Source organism: Ambystoma mexicanum, chromosome 1p (assembly GCF_040938575.1).
Source record: "Ambystoma mexicanum isolate Mex_15411 chromosome 1p, UKY_AmexF1_1, whole genome shotgun sequence".
Lineage (NCBI taxonomy): Eukaryota > Metazoa > Chordata > Amphibia > Caudata > Ambystomatidae > Ambystoma > Ambystoma mexicanum.
This window is the reverse complement of record NC_090921.1, coordinates 528371273-528393216: the sequence shown is the minus strand read 5'-3', so window position 1 is coordinate 528393216 and position 21944 is coordinate 528371273. Positions and strand designations below refer to the sequence as shown.

The window sequence follows — 21944 nt, the reverse complement described above, 5'->3', positions numbered from 1 at the left end:
CCTCCAGACCATCTGTCTTCGCCTGCTAAGCCGTTACAGAAGGGGAAAAACCATATGCAAATCAGGCTTGGCCCCACACCCAAAGGGGTAGTCCAGCCCGAACTGCTAGGTCACATAATGGCACTATCATGGCCCAGGGCTCTCAGCCCAACCTCCTCCAATACTCGGAATCCCAGCATAGACCGGGAGAAACCCAAGGCATTCACAGGATAGATCATCCCTAACATCCTCAACTTAAGAAGGTTCATCTCAAGCAAGCCATAATACTATATTAAGGAGTATCAGCAATTCTATAGAGAATAGGGTATTGAATCCCCTCTCCTGAAGAACCGCCCCTACAGGGGCGGGGAAACACGTGTTGAGAGAGCTGAGAGAGCTAATATTGAAAGCGGAGAGCCAACATTGAGAGCACACATCTGTGTCCAGCAATTGTTTATGGCACAGTGAATTAACTGTGATAAAACCACACATTGGAATAATTCAAGACAAAGATTTACGCCATAGTGAAGTAACTGTGACAAGAGAGCTAATATTGAAAGCAGAGACCCAATATTGAGAGCATACATCTGTATCCAACAATTGTTTATGGCACAGTGAATTAACTGTGAAACTTACACCATAGTGAAGTAACTGTGGCAAATCGATTGTGACAAAACTAAAAATTGGAAAAATTCAAGGCAACAATTTACACCATAGTGAAGTAACTGTGACAAGATTGAACTGAATATGGAATAGCAATAACTTTGTGAGCAACTTGCAACCTCCACCTTCTTGACAGGCGTCTTACTTCTCTCTGCAACTTCCCTCCCTTTACTTCCACCCCTCTTTTCCCTCCTCTCCCCTCCCACCTCCTCTTCCTCCTCCTCCTCCCCCTCCCCAGTGGTGGCCCCCTAACCCTGTGACCCCCTCGTAAATCTTTTAACGGGGCAACCAACTGAACTTAGCCAACCTCAACTCTCGCTCTATCAAACGCTGCTCTGACAGCGGTCACCTCATTGAAGACCTTGATTGATGTCCTTGCTCTCACTGAGACATGGTTCAAGGCCAGCTCAATTACTGCTTTTGACACTTCTCCCTAAAGGCTACAAGATCCTGTCCAATCCCAGGCTCTCACAGGCTGGTGGCAGAGTGGCTCTGATCTTTCCTGAATGGTATCCTGCCTCCATCATCCCCACCCAAGCCTACTCATCCTTTGAAAGCCTAGTCTGCAGGCTGTCTGTCTCACCTACTTTCTCTCTTACTCTCGCTACCATCTACAGACCCCCTGGACCATCCTCCCTCTTCCTCCCAGAATGGGCAAACCTGTCCTCCTCTCTTCTTGCCTTCCCCCAAACCTATCTTCCTTGGGGACTTCAATATCCCTTTCGACTATCGATGGGGCCACTATTCTCTTCCGCAATCTTTGCAACACTCTTTCCCTCTCTTCCTTCTGACTCAACCCCCTCGGCCGGACACACCCTTGATGCTCTCATCTCAGACATCTCTCTCTCTCTAACCCTCTCATTAACCCACCCAAATCCCCTCTTCTGGTCTGATCACTCTCTCCTTACCTTGACCTTGCCTGTCCCCTGACGCCTCCACCAGAACTGCCAGTCTCATGCTCCATCATTCGACCGATGAAGCGTGTGTCAACCACTGCATTTGTCTCTTCCTTCATCCCTCCTCCGCCCTCCTCATTCGACTCTCCCTCTGACTTCGTTCTTCATCTCCAACACCCTGGACATCCTTGCACCAGTCATGAGAATCCGCATGAAGCCTGCCTCCAAATGCAACTCTTGGTATGACCCCGACTTGGAAACTTTGAAACGCAAGAGGGGAGGTGGCTGACATCTAGCTCATCCGCTGACAAACTGGCATGCCGCCTACTTCAAAGGTAATACTGTCTCTCCATCTGCTCCAAGAAGAGGACTCATCTTGTCTTGTGGCGCCTACAAACCCTTGTGTATAGGCACTATTCAAAAGTCCAATAAATAAACTCCTAATTTGCAATCGCTCATTCAATTCTGTCGTGGGAGATTTCCCATTAACCACTACACATTGCACCATTCTCGGGATTACATAAGTAAACAAAGTGGCCATCTTTCATTATCTGGGATGCTCTTTAAAGATTATGTCATGCATAGAGCGTCAACAGGCTTGTTGCAGCTAAATATTTCACTAAACTGAAGCAAAGGTGCAATGCTCACCTATAGGATTGGAGGATGTCGATAATTCCAATGTACAACAGGAGTCGCTCACCACGGTGGTTCACTGCTGGGATACCGCCCATTCTGAGAAAGGTGGAAATGTTACTCAGGCTTTGTTTTAAACATTATTCAAGATTTTAGACTTTTTAGTACAATTTCAAGACCATGTGTCCTTTTATGCACAAGTATAAGAACATTCTTAATTATGTTCAAAGCTCTTCATTAGAGAGTTGGGGTAAGTGGGCACAGCTGGTTATCAAACAATATATATGTACAATTATTCAGTAGATTTCTAATGGCATATGTGGCCCTGTAACCAACAAACGTCACATGCACTATGAGGTATAGAAATATAAATGGAGAAATGGATCCAAGGTGAAAAAACTTAGGATCTTTGAAGGACCCTATGTGTGTTCTTCACCATAAATTACACCAAAAAAAGTTAGGAACATTTCAACCATTCCTATCTATTCTTCTACTTGCCAGAGATTTCTGTCTGACACCAGAGTTATTGCTCGAACAAGCCAATTACCAGTGTCAGAAATGGGTCCTTGAAGATTGTCAGCAGACCGAAATGCACTGGACAGTGAACTGCTAGTGTCTTTGAAATAAACACCTGTCTTTGAATTTTCCCACAAGGCTATGAATGATTACAATTACAATGATACGTGGACGAAATTGTCTAAACTTTCTTTTGGTGGGGTGGATAATTTATGGTGTTAATACACACAGAGGTTCCTTCCAACCTCCTAGGCTTTCTCACCTAGGATCCATTGCTCCAAAAGCCCATCATTAACCATAACGCCTCCATCATTTGCTATTTGCATGGCGGCACTTCAACATTAGCTCTTGCAACATGGACTACTAAGATCTTCGGCATTGACCCACTTTCTTCCCCTCCTTCCATAGCTCAACAGTCCAGCAATGACCTTTCTACTTTTAGGGATTTATTCTCTGTAGCTCCTTTTGATCCAGTCCATCTTGCTGCCAATTTTCGTCTCTGCTCCTTCAAGAAAAGCCTTGCCCCAGTTTTGGACATAACTATCCAGTTTCAAAAATGCAATTTCAAATTGTCTAAGAAATGTTCAAATCATTCTGTGATCTCTGAACTCCAAGCTTTTAAACTAGACGAACAGAAATGTGAATGAAGGTGGACAAAATGTAATGACCAAAGAAATTGACTAAAAGCCAGATTCTTACAAAAAGGATGTCTGCAAGATAAGTCACATATGCCCCCACAATAGCGGTCATCATAGGTACGAAAGATCTTCAAACTCCTCAATGAGCAGACACATTCACTCTAAGGTCCCTTAGGGCCCTCACACAAAAGTTGCATTTTCCCTCCTTGGTGGCAAGTGTGGTACTGTTCACTGTCTCAGCAGGCATCCTACTTCGCAGGCATCCTACTTCACAGGTCCCCACACCCCCTCTCCCCACTGGAAATACCTTGGACTGATGAGTTTTGTCCCCCCCCCTCATGCGTGTCCCTGGCTGTTCTACCCCACCTGCCCCACCAACTCTTGCACATTCTGTGCTGTGCGGCACTGGCATGTGCGTGTCATGATCTCTGCTTCCAAAAGGTCAGGGTTTTCCCAACTCCCTTGGAAGCAGATCCATAACCCAGGTTCCGAGTGCCAACCAGTCCCAATTGGGACCTTTTGGACCCAGTCCTGGCGCCAGTGGCACCAGGCTCATAAATATGCCCAGTCCCAGCGCTGGAAGCGCCGGGCTCATAATGCTTGGGTGGACTTACCTGCAGCAGACCATGCTGCTTACTTGCCTGCCAGTTGAGCCTCTGATCCTCTTCTGTTTGGAACTACTTTTCCTGTTGGGTGGGGCAGGAGCCACTCCCTAGATTCAGAACACTGGAACTCTTCTGGAAAGCAGGAACTCTTTTCTTACCTAGGCGTGGCTGTGGAAGGAGACACCTAAGCACTACAGGAGGCTATTTAAACCACACCCGATGGATGAATCTTGCTTTGCGTTATTCTGCATCCTCTGCAGCAGAACGCTCATCGTGTCTTCTGCATCTGATCCTGGGCCTAAGGAAAAAGGCTTACCATCCTGAATCCAGTCTTCAGGAACACCTATAAAGACAAGAAAGAACAGGTTAGCATTACGGTCTTCAGTGACAGCTCTTCACTTACCTAGTCCATCGGCTGTCACCAACGCCTCGCGCTGCATTCCGGCATCTGAAAGACAAAGGCTTACCCACTCTTCGTGCACTCCGGAGGTCTTCACACTGCATTCCGGCATCTGAAAGACAAACGCTTACCAACTCTTCGCACGCTCCGGAGGCCTTCGGCGCTGCATCCCGCATCTGAAAGACAAAACAAGGTGCGTTTAAAGACATTGGGGAACTTTAATACTCACGTGCCATTACTCCTTTCCACATCTAACCCAGTGGGTATTCCGGCACCCTGCAGCAGCTCCGAACTTGTACCTGCAAAATAAAAAGACAGTTAGAGCGCATCGTGAAGCAGGCAACAAGCGCTTACTTACGTGCTTCCAGGCGCTTCTATTCATCACACGGGCTCCATCTTCAACTCACTTCAGCCCGTCATCCGCCATCGCCGGAACCCTGCAAAACAAGAAACATCATTACTAAAGACTTTAAAGACATTAGAATTACTCGAAACTTACCGTTCGTGCAGTAAACGACAGACAGCAGTCCTCTGAAGTCAAGAGGCCTGCTCCCCTTATCCAGTGAAGAAACTGGTTACAGCACCCTGCCCCGAGGCAGATGGAGAGCACGGCGTTCACTTACCTAAGGTGAGAGCGTTAACCTTTGGGGTTCTACAGGAGAAGAGAAAGGGAAGAAGAGAGAGACATTCAATAACCCAGTTCCTTAATCCCATATTTTCTATCTGCAGACATCTTACCCTTCGAGTCAGACATACAGTGCACAGAGGTCCAGCCCAAAGAGCCAGCCGTGTGTTACACATCACCTTTGAAGATACGGTATACGCCCAGTCAAGACCGGCGCCTCTACGGGAATCAGGTGAGCGTTACAGTGCATCCCTCCTGTCTTTCGATCCCTCCTCCTCCATTTCCCCTTGCACCCCTTTTGGTGCTTTCCGTCTCCCTCATCTCCTTTAACTGCTTCTCTATCTCCCACCCTTCTCCTCTCCCTAAGACTGGTAGGAAGAAACTTAAGGACACACTGGTTTCCAACCCAGGCCTTCCCATCGCCGACACCTATGTCAGTGCTTCCTCCAGAAAGACTCTCACTGACACCCTCTTTGTCGTTCCTTCCCCCGACCTATGGATCCTTCATATGGTCACTTCTCTCCCCTTACTTCTCCTCTCCCGTTAATGGTGGCACACAATAGGAGGTCCTCTTAGCCTCCTTCCATTCCTCCAGATTTATCATTAATGTCTATCTCAATGGTACCATCCTGGTACCGGGGCCTCAGCCCAACCATCTACTATTTGATAGGCGCCTCCCTCGCCTCATCAACTTTCTTCCTTCTGCCATTTCGGCTACGTCTTCTCGGGCTCCTTTGCCACCTTCTTCCACCACCCTAGCTCCTTTGGCATCTACCTCCTTGTCTCCCTTGCCAGCTGCCTCTCTCCTTGCTCCCTCGGACTCCACCTCTCTGCCTCCCTTGCCACCTGCTTCTCTCCTGGCTAGCCAGCCACCCTTGTTCTGCCTCCTCCCTGGCCCCTCAGGCTCCTCGGCTTCCTCCTCGCTCTACCTCGCAGGTTCCTCTTCTGCCACTTCCGCTGGGGACCCCTGTGGGGGCTCAAATGGAATGGGGAAGGTCCGGACCCGGGTTCCCTGTAGGAGGAATTACCGGGCCCTTCAAACTCGGAATGGCCCAGTAATTCCCCATTCAGGGAACCCGGACCCGATTTTGGAGGCAGCCATGCCCTTACCAAGGGCATGGCTGCCTCCAAAGTCGTAATGAGGCCCTAGATGTTCTCGCTCTTACAGCTTCGTCACAAGTTTTGACACACTCCTCCCTGTGGGCTACAAAATCCTCTGAGCCCAGGCCCAACATGCCTGGAGGCAGAGTGGCCCTGATCTTTCCTGAATGGATTCCTGCGTCCATCATTCCCACTCAAACCTACTCCTCCTTTGAATGCCTGGTCTGCAGACTATTTCTCCTGGCTCCTCTCTGACCTTGGTCCCCTTCTACAGGCCAGCTGGCCAGGCCACCCTCTTCATTGCTGAATGGGCAGACCTAATTTCTTATCTCCTTTCATCTATCTCCCCAGCTCCTATTCCTTGGGGATCTCAACATCCACCTGGACTCTCCTGACTCCTCAGGACTTTTCGGCAATCTCTGACTCGCTCTCCCTTTCCATTCTACCCTCTGGTCCAACACACTCTGCCAGAAACACCTTGGATGCTCTCATCTCTTCAGACATCCCCCTCTCTAATCCTCTCACTACTCCTCTCTCCTGTACTGACCACTTCCTTCTCTCTTCTCATTTGAAACTTCCTATCCCCTTGGCAGGGGCCCACCCAACATTGCCATTTTCCTTTGCAGGTCATTTGATCCATGAAGCAAGTGGCAGTGGCAGCCTTTGCCTCCACTTACTCTCCCTCCTCTTACTCCTGCGGCTGACTCCCATCCTTCCTCCAGAAGTTCACTGTCTCCAGAGCCCTGGTTCTCTCCAGGCTGGAATATTGCAACAGCCTCTTTCTCAATCTACCCAACTCTACCATTTGCTCTTTTCAACTCATACAGAACAGGACTGTGACTTATCCTTGGCCTCAAGCCCAGAGACCGCATCTCTCTGGCTCTGAAATCCCTTCGGTGGCTGCAAGGATCAAGTTCAAGACCTTCTGCATTGTGCACAAGGCTTTCTGGGGCCAGGGGCCCGTTCTTTCTCCAACGCTCTCTTCTTTAGGTACCATCCCACCAGAGCCCTCCAATCGTCTACACCCCCAATTCTCTGCAGGTGAGTCACTTCTCCAAACAGACTCAGTGGTAGATCTCTTTCCTCTGCACGTGCCTTCCTCTAGAATGGCCTCCCTGACGCTATCTGCCTTGAGCCGGATCTCCTCAAATTCTGTAAGCTCCTCAAGATCTTCCGCTTCTCCTCTTCCTTATCTCTGCCTCTCTTCTGCTAACCTGTGGTATGGGTACTTTGTATCCCGTTCTTTGTTTTTTGCACAATGTGTCGAGGATGGACTTGCGGCACTAGATCAGTTACTACCTTGTTTTTTTTTACTTTTCTTGCATGCACGTTTGCATTTTACAGCAGAATACCTTTTATAGTACTGTATACTCTAAAATAACCATAAAAGACATTGCCTTGTCTTTAAGCCATCTTGTCTGTTGATCACCTTCTTGCCTTCTCATGGCTGGATAATTCCATAAAGGGCACACCTCTCCTGAGGCAAATCCTTGGCTTTTTCAAGCAAAGCAGCGGTATGCATTTGTGGCCGGGTGTGGGGAGTGGGCCTGTTTGGTCTCAGTACACAACCTAGCTACATTGTGTATGTTGCTGAGCAGATGTTGCGGGCAGAGGCTGTCCATGATTGGACAGCACCTGCCAATTTGAATAGTGCATATACTTGCTATTGGTGGGCTACAGGGCGACTCCAGCCTGAATTTTGGATAATTGCTACAGCCATTTCATAGAACGTCAGAGCAAAAATGCCTTAGAAAAGGAGCATCCCACTGAAGACCCATGGATTGTGACTGCAGCCAGCCAACATTGCCTTCACCAACTCTCCCGGCAAAGCTGTCTACTTTATTGAAGGCTTTCATTGGTGCTTCAATGCTTCGACACGTGGGAACATATAGTTCCGACTCCTGCCCGGGGATCCTGCCTTTGGAAGTGTCCCATGATTCCTCCTGTAGACTGACTAGATCCCGCCTAGGCTACCTAGCTGTACCAGTCGCAGACCAGAGTTCAGAAGGAGGATTCCATGGATCCCCAATTGGTGAGCCAAAAGGACTTCTCTTGTAGTTGCAGCTCTCCAAAAGGAGCCTAGCCGGATCTCCTTCTTTGTCTTCATCACAAGGTCAGTCTTTCACCGCTTGAACGCAGTGTTCATAGAGGTGTCTAAAAAGAGAAAGCCAGGATAGGTTTTTAGTGGTCATGTAGAACAGATCAGGCTTGATTCCACCCTATACAAATCAGTCTAAAAAGGTGAATTTACCCACAGTATCCAGAACTCCTGGCAAGCAAATTCCATGTCCAGACAGCTAGGAGGACTACTCAATAGGCGGCAGACGGGCTAGAGTTCTTGCACGTGGCATTTTAATCTCCATCTTGGTTCTAAATTGGCATATTGCCAAGGTTTCCAAATTCTAATTTTATTCTTGCTTTTTTAGCTTGAATTTGACTTCATATTAGTGTTTCATGTCCAAGCTTAAAACTAAGAGTGGTCATGATGTATTTTCATGAAGTTTACTCTTAACTGTTCATTGGTGTTTGGAGAATCAATAAGCTAACGATACAAGTCTGGTAATAGTGCAATTCAAAACCTTTGCCCCGCCTTCACATCTTCTGGCCTTGATAAGCGTACACATTTTTTGTTGGGTGGAAGAGGAAAAACAGGTGGATTCTTACCTTTCTGCCTGTAGTACTATCCATGGCTTTATATTGCATTTAGGTCACTGCTCTTAGTAGCCAATGGTTTTGATAGTTTCTTCGGCCCTTTCCATTTAATGGATGTACAATAGCTGAAAAGGCTTTTACCTATTAGGACCGCACTTCTGTTTCACTATGCAATATTTTATATGGCTATAGACGCTATTTATTAGCTATAGGCTTTAGATTCCTAGTTGTGAATCGAAGAAGAGTAGGGTTCTAGGGTAATATTCAAGTACCATTGTTAATATCATGGATTATACAATGTCTACACAAGTTCTACTAGAGAATTCATCTAGAGGCATACAAAATAAAAGTAAGAGCATTCTTTATTTAATTTATTACATACTAGCGGTTGACTGTGGCTTCGCTCGTATGGATTTTGAGATTTGGTACAATAGTGGCTCTCCTTTCAGATGCTAGGATTACCAGAGAGTTCATTGAGCTCACTCTGTAACAGGCTATGTAAAACTGCCCATGGGAGAAGAAGTTTTTCCTTAGGTCAATACTCACTACCTTTAAAGTCTGCTCCCGAGATTTGGCGAAACACACTGTAAGGGGAACTGAAGTCTTTTGAATTCAAATGGATATTCTAAAGGTATAAGAGGTATTCATGGTGTGAACACGTACTGGCCCTGGCCAGAACTGGTTAGCACCGTAGCCTCAATCACATTTCTGTGTAGAGATTTCAATTGCAATCTGGTGCCATTACAGAGCTTAGGTGGGTTGAGGTTCCACAATAATATTACAGGTGCTCCCACTTTGAGAAGAAGTTTGTGTCCGGGAAGACCAGGAGGATTTAAAGCATTCAAGAACTCAATGAGGTTGTGGACTGCGTCATCACTTTGAACCACTGAGTTTACAGATTTGTACTTAATTTGGACCCCTCCGAAAGAATGACTAAGTATCTTATTGATTACGGCAGCCATGCTGTTCTTTGGCGTTAAAATGGCACGCACACAACCATTCTACAGATTTCTCCATTCGATTTTTTATGTCAGGGTACATTTTGGATGGGAGGTCTGCTAGGGAATGGACAACGGTGCCTAGGTCGGAAGGGATGACAATTTTTCTCTCAAATATGGGATACTCTCCGTTACCAATTTCAAGAACTGTTCAGAAAATTACTTTATAATGAAGATTTAAAATGTGAATTTTTACTTTTCTAATATCTCTGGTTTGAGCGATACAGGTATACTTCACAAAAAATAAACACCCCACCCCTTTTCCACCTCCCTTAACCGGTTTTTCAGAAAATGGTAAAACACGCGTTTGAATACCAATTTTCACGTCCAACATCTTTGGTATTTGAGATATAGGTATCCTCATAACATTCACCACCCCCTTTTTTACCACTTGAGGGTTCGAATTTCCAAAAATCGTTCCTTGATGGGTCAGTCAGGACTTCTTTAATATTGGACAGCCCGCGGTAGCAGGCGTGTACTTATGGTTAAGTTTCTAAACCCATAGAAAGAACACTTTCGGTGGCTTATAACTTTGCTCCCCCTGGAGGAATCCTCACCAAACTTTGCAAAAAAACTATATGGCCGGCTCTGAATTGTTTCGCCAAGTTGGGCGAGGTTTCGTGTAGGAGGGGGACAAAGTTATATGGGGGGTCCCAAATGTTTTTTTTTCTCCATAGACTGAACGGGCAAAAACTTTGCGCACGGCTACAGCCCGAACAGCTGCACGGATTTGCACCAAATTTACGGCAGGAGCGGTGGCTTGGGTCAGAAAGCGTGCGTTTGTTTGATGACAATCCGATACGAGAATCCGATACTTTGGTTGCAAAAAACTGAAATGTACGTCTCTAAAAATGTGTGATATCTGCGCTGACCCATTTCCCTGTTCGCTCCGCGGCCAGAAGTGTCATTGGCTTGCGGAACGGTGTGGTGTCAGAGAACTTTTAGACACCGCCGGTGGTTGGCTGGAGGGTAGCATGCTGTGCATGGCTGGAGGGAAGCATGCTGTGTGTCAATATTTTTTGGCCAATGCCGCCATGGTGTATCAAAGGACAGTGCGCCGGGAGAAGGGTCTGGAAAATATACTGTGTGCAATGTGTTGGCGGCAAGAAGGGAGGGAAAGCGTGGGAGAGTGAGAAGTGGTTCATGTGACATATGTAAATAGGTGGAAGACGACGGAGGAGTGCCTGCAGTATTTGTGTATATTGGGCCACTTCGCGTGTACCTAGACAAGCGACTACTTTGTGTGGTGATTGGAGACAGCTGTCTTAACGGCCTAATAGCTTGTGCAGCGACCGGTTTGCAGCAACCTCTTTCCGTGGTGAGTGGTGGCAGGTGACTTTCAGAAGGGGACTGAATTGCACATGAAATAGGTTGGGCGGGAGCGCGGGTGGCTGTGCTCTGCAGATGGATTGCGGTAGTTGGGTACATGGTGGCATGCATGGGTGCATGAGGTAGTGGTGGGTCTGTTGAAGGATTAGACTACTGGGTGCATGGCCAAAGGCCATAGGCTGTAAGGCATGCACTCAAGAGCCTAGGGCTTCAGCACACCCACCGCAGCAATGCATGGCTGACTCTGCATCCGGTGGAGGGTGGTGCTTGCATGTTGTGGTGCGTGCAGATGGTTGGAGTAGAGCTAATGTTGTGAACAGTATGTGGGTAGGTTGCCAGTGACAGTACTTTGTGAATGGAAGTGGGTATGCTTATAGTATGTGAATGAAAGTGCACAGCGGTGCAGCAGACAGCATTTTCTTTCTACATTATGGTAATTGTTGCAATTTACTGCTGCATAGCTCCATGGCGGTGCGCAGGTTGGGTAGGAGTGCTGGTGGCAGTGGTGTGTATGTGGATTGTCGTAGTTGGTGACATGGTGACATGCATGGCGGCATTACATTGCAGTGGGTGTGTTCAAGGCCTAGACTATTGGGTGCATGGCAGAAGGCCGTAGGCCGCAGGCCATGCACTCAAGAGCCTAGGGCTTAAGCACCCCCCATGGCAGTCAAGCATCTTTGACTCTGCATCAGTTAGAGGGTGGTGACTTGTACAGAATGGTTGTGGATCACATTTTAGACGCAATAGAGCAGCAGAAGTGAGCTGCCATGCGTGTATGTTTTTTTTTTTAAAAAATACGTTTTTATTGGCATTTTAGTTTTAGACATGAACATCGGGACTCAACAGTGTCCCTCAAACCTCACCCTCCCCTCCCCCCACCCACCTCACCGGACTTAATGTCTTTGCACTGTCTCTGCAAATCTTGGTTGGATTTTGCTTTAGGCTGTGCACATATCTAGAATGCAGATGTTGTGGGGGCACCATTGTTGTATATAGTCTCCTTGCAGGAATTCAATGGCTTCTCCCCTGTCCGTGGTGAACTTCTGTTGCCCCCTTGAAGATCGTACGTGATCTTCTCCATGGCTACATGTGTCCAAATCCTTCGGAGCCATTCTTGGGTAGCTGGGGGGGTCTTTTGTTTCCATTTTTGCGCTATGGATAGCCACGCAGCTATGAGGAATCCCATGAAGTTCAGTTTTTGTGTTTTTTGTATAGGACTTATCTCGGGGTGCCCACAAGCCGCACATCCAAATTTCCTCTCCCAGGTGGGCCGCTCCCTCAAAGATCGCCTGCATTTGTGCTTTCACTTCCCCCCAGAACTGCTGTATTTCAATGCAGTCCCACCAGATATGCCTCCAAGTGCCCTGTGAGTCGCAGCCCCTCCAGCATTTGCCTTGTGCGTTTGGGAACATTTTGTGGATTCTCTCCGGGGTATAATGCCATTGAATCATTATTATCGTCCAGGCTTCCCTCGTTTGTACTGCCCTTGTCCATTTCGGGATTACTTGCCAGAGATATGACCATTGGTCTCTCGTGATGTGTTTCCCTAGGGTTACTTCCCATTTTTTCATGTATTGCCAAGTGACGATTTCTTCTTGTGCGTTGATGAATTTGTAAAGAGTGGACACAAATTTCGTTTCCCCCGTTTAAGTCATGATATAGGTCTCGAATGGGGTGAGGTCTCTCGTCCAGGCCTTTGTTATTCTCAGTGATGTCAGCCAGTGGTGGAGTTGCTCGTATTGATATCTATCCCTCTCCGTAAGTTCCCGGGTGTTTTGGAAGGATCTGATTTGATGACCCTCAATCATATCTCCCACTTTAGTGCAGAGCGCTTCGCGCCATTTCTTGAAGGAGCCTCTTTCCTGACCGGGGGGGATATCTGGGTTTTCGAAGAGTGCTATGAAAGGGGCGGGATCTATTGTCAGAGATCTCTTTTTCGTTGCTCTGTTCCAAATTTCTAAGGTGGAGCTCATGACTTCACTGAGTTTTATGTTGTGGTGTCTGTGTTTGGGTTTCCTCCATAGGAGATGGCGTAGATTTGTCCTTGCCACTGCTCTGTCCTGTGCCCCCTTTCTGAGTCATCCGTGATCCATTCCTGTAGGACCCACAGTTATGCCGCCTCGTAGTATTTCTTCATGTGGGGTAGCGCCAGTCCACCATCTAACTTGTGTGCGGTGAGCACTTGATGTGACACTCTCTGTGTTTTGTGTTGCCATATGTATTTCGAGATGATTTTGGAGAGGGTTTTAAAGAAAGCTGGAGGGATCCGGATGGGGAGAGCCTGAAAATAGTACATTAGTCTGGGTAATATCGTCATCTTGATGACTGTAATTCTGCCCCACCATGAGATCGACAGGGGGTTCCATCTGAGTAGATTGCCTTTGACTTCTTCTAATAGATTTGGGTAGTTTCCTTTGTAGAGGTCCTGTATCCGCGGTCTCAAGGTAACTCCGAGATATTTGACACCCGCGAGTATGTTTTTTTTGACAGGTGAGGTCACTGTTAGAACATGGCAATGTTTTTCATGTGTGGTTGGAGATGGTGCAGTGAAAAGTCCCACAGTGTGGGCACTGGGTGCAGTGTTTATATAATGTGAGTCTGGGAGAGGGTATGGTTGAGGTGCAGCTCATATGTGCTTGGATAGTGTGCTGTGTGCAGATTGCATGGAGTAGGGGCAATGTTGTGAACATTTTGTGGTTAGGTTGGCAGTGACAATACTTTGAGTGTAAGTGGGTAAGACCATAGTATGTGAATGAAAGGGCGTAGGGGTGCCGAAGACAGTGTAATGTTTGTAGATTATGGTAACTGTTGTATTTTGCGCTGTGTAGCTGCTTTGCGGTGCGGCGGTTGGGTAGGAGTGCTGGTGCCAGTGGTGCGTATGTGCATAGTGGTAGGTGGTGACATGCTGACATGCATGGTTGCATTACGGTGCGGGGAATGTGTACAAGGAGTACACCCACTGCAGCAAAGCAGGTTTGACAGTGCATCAGGCACAAGGTGGTGATCTTTGGAGAATGGGTGTGGAGCACATCATAGACATGCTACAGCAGCACAAATGTGTTCAAAAGCGTGTCTTGTGCATTCCATGGTTGTGGTGATAGTTGCAACATGCTACAGTATTTGGTGTACGGCAGGCGATGGTGCAGTGAGAAGTTGTGCAGTGTGGCCATAGGGTGCAGTGTTTATATAATGTGAGTCTGGAAGAGGGTATGGTTGAGGTGCAGCTTGTATGTGCTTGGCTACTCTGCTGTGTGCAGATTTATTGAAGTAGGTCCAATGTTGAGAAGATGTTGTGTTTAGGTTGCCAGTGGCACAATACTTTGTGAATGGCAGTGGGTAGGGATGCTGCAGGCTGTGGTATGTTTGTGGATTCTGCTAATTGTGACACGTTTTCATGAATGGGTGCTTTATGGTGTGGGGGAGTTGGGTAGAAGTGCTGCTACGTATGTTACGTTTGTGCATAATGTTAGCTGCCCACATGGTTGCATCCATGGATCCCTAGTGTTGAGCTGGGTGTGGGCAAGGGCTACACTGTTGTATGCATGGCCAAAGGTGTGGTGGGTGCGTCTAAGGATCTTTGTGGATGCTGCAATCATGCATTCTTTAGCAGACGTTTCTGGTGGAGGGGCTTTGGAATCAAATGCAATGTGGACTGAGAGTGTTCAACGGTAACTATGGAGTGGTGTACAGAAATGATGGTGTGCAATGCAGAGGTTTTGTATGTGATTGCTGCATGCGTGTTTGAAAATGTCACTGCACCCCGTGAGGAACTGGTGTGAAAATGCCAGTATAAAGGGAAGAAGTATTGTGTCTGCTTTACTGGGCACGTGGCCCTCACTGTAAATGGGAAAGCGCACGTGCCACATCCTGCCATTAGGAGCATGGTGGAATGCGTGTCTGAAAATTTGACAGCACCCAATGAGGGAGAGCTGCAAAAATTCCAGTGCAAAGGGAAGAAGTATTGTGTCTGCTTTACTGGACAGTGACCTTCACTGTAGATGGGAAAGCGCACGCGCCACATCCTGCCATAATGAGGATGGTGGCCAAGGAAATGGATTTGTGGGAAATAGGCAATTAGGTGTTTAGGATGTGGTTGACCGGAAGGGGCGGTACTATTTCATCCCAATACTGTGTCGTGAGGTTGGTCGAGATGGAGAGACGCACAGAGCTTATAGTCAGTGATACCTTTGTGCGCCATCTTCACATGTGTTGTGTGCAAAGAGGCGTTGCTGGTAATTTCGGGTTGGAAGGAGTGGACGCTTTCTGGGGCTTTCAGGTAGACTGCAGTTTCGGCGGGATGGTTCGCCTTTGCAGATATGTGGCTTCCGTCACGAATATAGACTTTGTCGTGGTGCACTATGGAAGTGAACATTTGGGTTACATGCCATCACCTGAAGAGGTTGCTGAACGCAGTGATGCAGATTTTTCCTACTGCCAAGGTTGTTTTCTCCTGCTTAACACCAAGAGGAGTATGGGCCCATGCCGGTGAAATTAGTCCCCAGCCAGAGGTCGGAAGGTGTGTTATAAACAGAAGCATATGTGAATTTATGTAGACTGCTGGCATGTTCTCCACCCACTATGATATGATAGGTTATTTATAACGCGCCTAATACCCAGAGGTTTCTAAGCGAGGACCCGGGGATCGAACCTGTGTGATTCCATGTCGTCTTGCTGCCAAGGCGAGCACGTTGCCGCTGAGCTACCCTCCCGAGACAAATGAGATCATGAGGTTGCAAAATATGCAGTGGTTCTGTAGAAATGGCATTTATTTGAGCGCCATTGGTAATGCCGTTTTCTTTTACATTGTACAAGAAGCATTGACCAGAATGTGGTAAAAATGTGAGGAGAGGCAAACAAACATGCATATAAAGAGAAAAAACAAAAATAGTTGCTTGCACGCACATAAAAAAAAAGAAAAATAAACCTTTATACATCTACGATGGAAGACCCAATCCCATACTCAGCTTGCTATTGCTGCCAAGGTGCTTTTCTCATGTGTACCACCAAGATTACTATGCACCTATTCCAATGATTGCTGCGGCCAGCTAGAGGTCGGAAGGGGTCTCATCAACAGAACCATGTATACTTTGTCCGTTTGTGGGATGTTCTTCTGCAACAATGACCCCATAAATTGTGGAAATGCGGAGAGGTTCCAGGCAAATGGCATTTTGTTGTCGTCTATTGGTAATGCAGTTTGCTTTGCTGGATGCGCTGAAGAGTTTACTGCAAAATTGTGAGCACAAAAAAAACCAAAATCAAACAAAAACTGAAAAAAGGTGTTTCTCTAGAAGCATCTACAAAAGAAAAAAGCTATTTTGAGAGCTGCCCTTACAACGAACTCCCCCTACCCTGGTTGCAATTTATTCCCCCACGCAGCACTAAAGTCTCATCCGGGAACTTTCAGGATGGCAGTAATGGAAATGGGACTGTGGAGGCAGAGGGATTGCACATTAACGTTTCTGGGCGTGGTGTGTACGCTGAGGACTGTTGTACAGAACCGATACGGTTACATGGGGAGCTCTTCAATGTTATTGGTGGATGTGTGTGCAGCTTTTTAACAGTACGCAATGCTGGCGTGCTGGAAAGAAGACAGTAGAAAGGGAAGAAGGAATGTTTCTGCTTTATTGGGGCACGGCACTCGCCATCCTTGGGGAAACGCACATGCACATACTCCCGGTTTCAGCTTGCTACCCATGACATTGGAACAGTGGAGACTATCACACCTGCGGGTGTGGGTTACAGGAAGGGCCGTTCTTAATTTTCTACGTTACTGTGCACAGTGAGCCGGACTGACATGGTTGCATTTACTTGCAAACGCAACGTAGCACAGCCCATTTGGGCCATATCACTTAAACGCCAAACCTACGTGGCCTGCTGCTGTGTTATGAAAAGCTGCAAACAGATTACGGGGCAGCTCTGGGGTGTGGCCTTTTGTAGGGCTGCTGTGGAGAACTTGCAGCTGGAAAACAGGCCTACATTGTTCAAAAACCTAAATACATGTACAACAGCCCATTGTGGTGTTTGTAAGTGTGTACTTTCCGAAAACACTCCCTATGTTCCTCAACAGTGTACTTTGCCGCAGTCCATGGGTCCGGATCGTGTCGCCGAAATGAGGGCCCACGCGAAGCGTGGGTACGGTCGCATGGTGATGTTGCCACTGCTCTCCTTTTGAACTGCTGTCCGGAGGAGGCATTTTGGGTGAAATACGTTGTGCACATGTGCACATGGTTGCCACTTCTATACTAAAGAATAGGGCACCATACATGTGCAAAGCATTTTGGGAGACGCTGGCTGTTTATAGGGTATAGCAGTTGGGATGTTTATCTGTATAGGTATCTGTAGGCGTGGTTGGGCGCTGCGACCTAATTTACATTTGTTTGCATATGCTGCACAGTGGCAGTGTTACTAGGACACAGAGGAACAGATACACACGCGTGTACTTGCACAAAACCAAATGTTCCCTCCCACACGTCATCGTAGGAGGAGGACAACATGCGGAGCTTGCTGGTGTCGTACGGATGCCTCCATTGTCATTGTGGATAGGCCGGGCAACTGCTGTGTCCATAGGACACCTACCTTTTCCTCAGTTGTGGTCATTCCAACGAGGACTGTGCCGCTGAGTGAGAACGGCATTTCTACAACAAAAAAATTACATATACAGGCAACAACCTTTCACTTATTAACGTTTACTTGTACACATTCATACACACCATTAGCAAAGGGAAGGGGTAGCATAAGTGGATACTTATTGTGGGGAATTGGGGATTTCCTCAAGTTGGTTGTGAGGGGAGGAAGACATTGAGGTATCACCTTAAATTCTCCCATCACATGGATTTTGAGCGCATGGCGCCCTTTGTCATGGGGAAGGGGTACACGTGCAGGTCTGCTAGAGCGGTTTCATTTTGTCAATAATACACCCTTGTACGCAACCATTCAGCCGGCACAATTGTTCACCAATTTTTCCACTTTGGCTTCCAGCCTGTCCTTTTTGCCATGCACAGAGTTTCTTTCCTTTGCTATGGCCGTACGCTGTGGTGGAAGGGTTGCCGCTTGTGCTGCCTTGCTTTCCTTTCCAATATGTTCTCTCACAGAAAAGTAAATGTGTTTGCTGTACACATAGCAATACATATTACATAATGTACACTTCACACTACTGTGCGTACCAATGGGGTTAGTAGTGCAAGTCTTTGCGTCATGAGGGGAATTTACTTATAGCCACTCTAAGGTGCTTGCCATTGCTACGTAAGGAATCAGACATCATGCTTTTCTACTATTGTTTACTGCAGCACCTATGCAATTAGTAGACAAACTTCAGTGTGCTTACTACATTGTAGTGGCGTTCTGGTCTTGGTACTTTCCAGTCCGTACTCTCTGAAAACATGTTGTTAAAAGGGACGTTATGGTTAAGTTACGCTACTAAAAACTATCGCCTTTACTGAAAACACTATGCTAAAATAACGTTCTAGTCACAGTGCCCTACTAAAAACCTATGAAATTCAGTGATGTCATCAATGAGATTTGTGATGGCATCTTTGAGGCCATGGGTGTTAGTCCTTGCAGTGCACACTGGTAGCGTGAGTTACAACACAATGTTCACGCACCCAGGGAACTTGTCTCCCATTGCCCTGGACTTTCCAAACTTCACAATGATGCACACCGAGTGTGTCCAGGTTTACCGTGAGAACCTCTTCTTTGTTCACAGATGGCTTATGTCCGGTTTACTCTCCTGCCAAACATACCACGGGAAATTATAACTGATAGTCTGTGCTAATCTCTTCCTTTTATCTCTTTGCGGCTCAGACTCGCAGTGATGCATTATACCAGCTTGGTGTACCATTCTGCCAAGCATACTTTTCGTTCTTGTCGGTCTCTTTTGCTCTCAGGTTCCCCTACCCTCTTATTCTCTGGCTCCCATATGGGTGCGGCTCCCAGACCCTCTTATCCCGCTCTTCATGCTTGTTCCCCGGCTTTCCCAGACCTCTATTCCCCCCCCCTCGTCCTCCCCACCTACCTTTGTTTGGTTCGAATCTTCCAAGCAGTGGGACGTCAACACGAGGCTCCGGTAGCATTCAGGACCCTCGACTCGTCGGTCGTGGCTTTGCAGACTTCTGCATATCTGTCGGGATGCCTCTACTCTGTGTGGCAGCTCCCGTGATCTTGAACGCCAAGAGTGCTGTTTGGCAGCGAGCTGTGTAGTCCTCACGTCCCAACTATGCACAGTCCTTCTCCCTCCTCCGTGCACAGTGGTCTCATCTCCTGTTCTGTGGTCGTCACATTGGTATACAGAGCAGTTCCCTCTCAGGAAGGGTGGGTCTCTTTTACGTGGTTTCCCTCCTCTATTTTGTATTGCTTTGGTCCAATTGGATATGGCGGAAAACTAGACAGCTCACAGCCGTTCCCTGGAGTAATCTTCACACTCCTAGCCATCTTCTTCAACAACTCAGTACTGGAAGGCAGGTTTGATCAACTTGTGCATTAGTCATCATTATATTTGGTTGGCTGACTTTACAATAAAAAATATTGGCATTGGTTGGAAAGAGGGAAGGAAGATTTGGCTTTGGAAATTAGGGAGGATGCACCAAAGCAGAGTTATACCGCGTTCTCAGGGGGTGGTCGTCCCTAATGTGATCCTCCACCTGTACACCACCCCAGGGGGACTGCTGGACTGTGGGCGCGCCGCCATGGCCACATGAGAAGGGTCTCCCCCTAGGGAAGAAGGGACAGCATCCATGCAATAATCACACCAGACAGACCAGGGACTCCAGTGGAGTGACCAATGTCGCAGACATTTTATCCTCACACCCAAACCAGTATATATCTTCAATGTTGAAACCCTATAATGTTAGGGTAGATAAGAAAAATATTTTTTTTCAAAATAAACGCACAAAGCCCAATGCGCATTATGTTTTGTGATTCAATCGTACAACCCCTTATCACAGAAATGTGTCAAATATAAAGATCTATGGTTATTCGTATGTTCCCAATACGCTCTTAATTTATGCAAAGCAGGCAGGAACCCAAACTGATGCCATTTGTTCCCTTACACTTTTCCATTGAGATAATTTAAAAAGAGTACAATAGGAGTGTACCAAACAGTCCACCTCGGAATGATAGCCTGTCAGAAAATAGCGAATAATGTGACCTAATTACACAATAATTCATATATAATGTATTGATATATTAGCTCATACATTCAGAATTCATCTTTACAAAACACATTTCATTAATATTTTTACATTAACACAATGCTAAAATGGAGATCCAATACCCTATTGAACTCACTGCACTCACTCGCACCATACCAATCATTCCCATGACAATGCATTCATAATGTCAGGTGCAAACCCATTTAAGGTTTCAAAATCGTCGACTCGGGTTTCGGCTATACAGTCTGCGTCAATTACATAGACCAGCCATCTTCAGGACAATACAAATTCAGGCTGCAGGGCTGCATCAGTCTTGTTTGCTTGCAGGTAGTTTCAGTATTCAGACTGTTTGGCAGTGATTTTGAAACCTTAAGTTGACTCAAACATGTGACAGTTTTTATAAATCAGTAAGGCCTATTTTGGCCACTGAGAAAGGAATGGTGCACTGGTATTCTCTATATATTGTTTTTCTCCTGAGGTCCATTTATTGATCCCCTAGTGATGTTCTAATCTAGCACAGTATGAATGGAGTGTTGCGGGAATGATTGGTATGGTGTGAGTGAGTGCAGTGAGGTCTATAGGGCATTGTATCTACCTTTTAACATTATGATGTTCATGTAAATAATATTGATTAAATGTGTTTTGTAAAGATGAATTATTAATGCATGAGCTAATATATCAATAAATTACATATGAAATAATTGTGGAATTAGGTTTCAGTTGAGAAATCTATTGTTCATGAAAATGTGTAAAGTGCAAAGAGGGTATTTTTCCGGTGCGCTTGGTTGTTAAGCATTAACCCTCAGCAACAGAAATAAGGCTTGACCACTTATCGTTTTGTGTTTAGAAAGAAAAATGTAACATTCACTTATAACTACAATATATACTGAAAGTGAGCATCAGAAATAAACATTGCAACATTTTACAAAGAGAATTTAGTATTGGCATATGATACAATGAATAGAGCTTTTATGTTTCTATTTTAAGAATATAAAGGAGGTGGTATATTCATAGTGTAAATGCTTTTTTGTTTTAGTCATCAACCTATGTAGAGATTTGGTGACATACAATGTTAAAAAGGAATCAATTAAAATCCAACCATGAGCAAACATTCTTAGTGTACACTTTATTCTTGAAAAAAAAAAGAAAGTCATTCAAAATTACAAAGTTGTACCTATCCCATGTAAAATCATATTTCCTATGGCTTATATAATGCTTCCATTGCACCACATGTTAATAAGAATGCTAATTACACGTGGCACAATGGAAAGTAATACATTTCAAGAGGGTTACATCCCACAAGATGAAATATTTAGCAAACTAATTTGATATAAGTTCAAAACGAAAGGAATTCATTAGGGGAACACATATAGAATGTTGGGTGGCAAAGTAGAAATCTGATAAAGTACCAATCTCCAATAAAAAAGAATTGAGAAACCAACTCCCTACAACGATCCCATTCAATATACATTATTTACAAATACAAGGGAGAAATTAACATACAGAATAAAAAAGTAAAAGGGCACTTAAGAAGCTCATATTAGTGGGGATATTAATATTTACTTCATGGCCAATGTGATTGTTGCCTTAATAGTTCATGTAAGCCACAGGAAATATATTTTTCCATGAGAAAGTTAGAACTAACGTTTATTGCAATTTTGATTTACTTTGTTTTAGAATCAAGTGTACAGTAAGAATGTTTGGGTATGGCTGGATTGTAATTCACTCTTCTTCAATATGTTTTATTGAACACTCAAAGGTCT

At 45.9% G+C, this 21944-nt stretch overlaps 1 protein-coding gene across 5 annotated transcripts in view; it reads right to left on the bottom strand.

The window, feature by feature from the left end:
- Positions 1-21944, bottom strand: part of PIP5K1C (phosphatidylinositol-4-phosphate 5-kinase type 1 gamma) — a 1345879-nt gene that overhangs the window by 733250 nt on the left and 590685 nt on the right. For all 5 annotated transcript variants that reach the window (XM_069649430.1, XM_069649429.1, XM_069649432.1 and 2 more), the window contains exon 9: positions 2187-2270. In XM_069649430.1, the coding sequence (XP_069505531.1) occupies positions 2187-2270 (84 nt within the window). The remainder of the gene's footprint in view (positions 1-2186; positions 2271-21944) is intronic.